The sequence below is a fragment of the Penaeus chinensis genome, chromosome 39, assembly GCF_019202785.1.
Source record: "Penaeus chinensis breed Huanghai No. 1 chromosome 39, ASM1920278v2, whole genome shotgun sequence".
Classification (NCBI taxonomy): Eukaryota; Metazoa; Arthropoda; class Malacostraca; order Decapoda; family Penaeidae; genus Penaeus; species Penaeus chinensis.
The window spans coordinates 23,836,871-23,839,370 of NC_061857.1; the positions used below are offsets into that span (position 1 = coordinate 23,836,871).

General features: G+C 31.4%; 1 protein-coding gene across 1 annotated transcript in view; it reads left to right on the forward strand.

Moving 5' to 3' along the window:
• LOC125046645 (polyadenylate-binding protein-interacting protein 2-like) overlaps window positions 1–2,500 on the forward strand; it is a 29,414-nt gene that overhangs the window by 24,751 nt on the left and 2,163 nt on the right. The window contains exons 4-5 of the mRNA XM_047644485.1: window positions 176–251; window positions 470–2,500. The exon at window positions 470–2,500 is cut by the window's right edge and continues 2,163 nt beyond it. Coding sequence (XP_047500441.1) covers window positions 176–251; window positions 470–577 — 184 coding nt within the window. The 3' untranslated portion in view covers window positions 578–2,500. The remainder of the gene's footprint in view (window positions 1–175; window positions 252–469) is intronic.

The following is a 2,500-nucleotide window of genomic DNA, read 5'->3' on the forward strand; positions in this document are numbered from 1 at the left end:
TGATTATAAATGAAGTGAAAATAGTTTTGATGTCACCCTTATTTATCCATGTTTGTGTGTGTTTATTTATTGATTATTTTAATCACTTTTCTCTTTGTAACTATAGTTGAGGATGTCTTGTTAAAGGCCAAAGCTTGTTTGGGTAGAATTTATACCTATCTTTATTTACTTCCAGATCAAGAAATAATACGACCTCTGACTTGACTGGCAGTATGCAGAAGATGGGCATGAAAGAGGATGTTGTTGCTAATGTAAGTGATTTTTTTTTTTTTTCTTCTTCTTCTTCTTCTTCTTCTTCTTCTTCTTCTTCTTCTTCCATTTCATTATTGCTCAGTTGTTATTACTGTTGCTGTTATAAGTATTGCGATAATGGTATAATCATTTTGTATTTGCATGCATGTATAATTTTTTGTTATTGTTACTTGAGATAACTCATTATTGACAATTTTTTATGGTCTCCCCCTTTCAGAGCAACTTAAATCCATATGCTGCGGAGTTTGTCCCTGGACAAGCTGTCACTAGTCCAGCGAATGCACCCAGTCTTGTTCATAAAAAAAATACAGAGAAGAGTTCTTAGAAATTGGAAGATCTTTCCTCTTTGGTCTTGAAAACTCGGCAGCAGATAGCTTATGATATTATTTTCGAAAATATTATTCAGTGTACAGGAGATTTATACAAATTGTATCTGTGCTAAAGAAGAAAAACTGTTTTAATTATAGTTAAATTTTTTTCTTTATCTTTTCAGTCTTTCTTCTTTTTTTTAAAAGGCTAACATTGAATAAAAGTTTTTAAAAAAATATCAGTAATATATGAATGATTTTCAAATAAATCCTCAGGATTTGATTTTCTTCTACAGAAGAACCTCTTTAAAATACTAGTGACTGAATATCCTGTAATCAGAAGAGGAGAGTAAGGATTGGAAGCATACTTTCTGTGTATGGTAGGAAATGTAAAGAATTTTTTTTTTTCTGATAGAGATGTGTTTTGCAATTGTGCTTGGTCTTGTTTTGCTCTCTGCTAATGGAACGTGTGTACATGTCCATGTTGTAGAATCAAAGTAATTACATTTATATTGATATGATAATGCAAAATCCCAGGTAGTGTTACTTCCTTGAGTATGGTCTGTTATGTGTTTTTTTTGTCTGTATTTTCTTGGTATTTATTTTTATGTATGTGTGTGTTCAGACTGGAATTATAAATACTGGGATATTAAGGAATAATTTTGCCAACTTACATGACATACTTAGGAATCTCAGTTTAAATTGATCATTATTTTCCAAATTAAAATTATTGCTGTAATCCATTTTCCTCAATTTAAGGAGATAAAACTGAATGAGATAGAGATATTCACAGTAAAAGTATAAACATCATGTAACACATTCTAATTCTGATGCCTTTAACATAAGGCTACATCCTATTTGAGAGTCAGTTGGTTTCATAACTATATAGGGAACTCCAGTTGCTAGTCAAGAGTATATTTAGATTAAGGATGTTACAGGTAGATGCACAAGTCCCATAATTGTTTACTGCAGGGATTAAGAAATTGATTTTGAAGCATGAAAGTTGAAAGCCAAGACTTCAAAAGGATCAGGCTTTCAGCATGTTCATTGTTAGTTTCTGATAATAATTGTGTGTATTTGTAATATGGCAAGTGTTCGAACAACAAATAAGCTGACAATGAACAGTATTGTTAGTGCAAGATGTCGTTTTTCTTTTTTTTTTTTTCTTCTTCAGTCATTTGGAAACTGATTTGCTCAAAGTGGTTTACATGTGAAGGTATTAGCTGCTCTTCTCAACCTTCTCTTCAGTTCCCTTTGGTAAAAGACTTTTCCCTTTTTCTTTTCCCACATTGCAGTCCTGATGGGATTTGCAGTAAGGGATTTGAGAGTGGTGGATTTATTAAAGAAGAGAGAATCCCATGAGTATTGTTGATTACTTTTGTTGTATTTTCCCTTCTGCGATAGGGAACAACACTTCAAAAATTGAGTGTTTTAAAGAGGTCAAACTGTAGTACAGTCCTTCCTCTCCATTATGGGTTGATTTTCAATAAAGCATTGATTTTTATTATTTAATGAAAGATAAATATATATTCGTTTTAAAGTAAGAGCAGCTTTTGTCGAATTATTAACATAACTAACATTTTGGGAAATAAAAAAAGTATTGTAAATATAACATTATATACTCTTGTACATTGGATTGTTTGTATAATGAAACTTCCTTCACTAGGTTTAGGAGAGTTCTACTATTTTGGTATTATGAAGTAATCTCTTCATATTTTGGTGATATTCAGTGGTATTTTGGATGGTGTACATAAGCCTGGGGTTATTGGGTCTTCATAAATGTGAATGTATAAAAATGGGAGAAAAAAAAAAAATCCAGTGAAACAGTAACATTGAGAAAAATGTTTGTTGTATGAAAAAAAAGGGTAAAAGTTCTTGTTGCACATGTACTTGCCACTATTTCTCACCATGACAGCTGGTCACAAAGCAAACATTTTTCA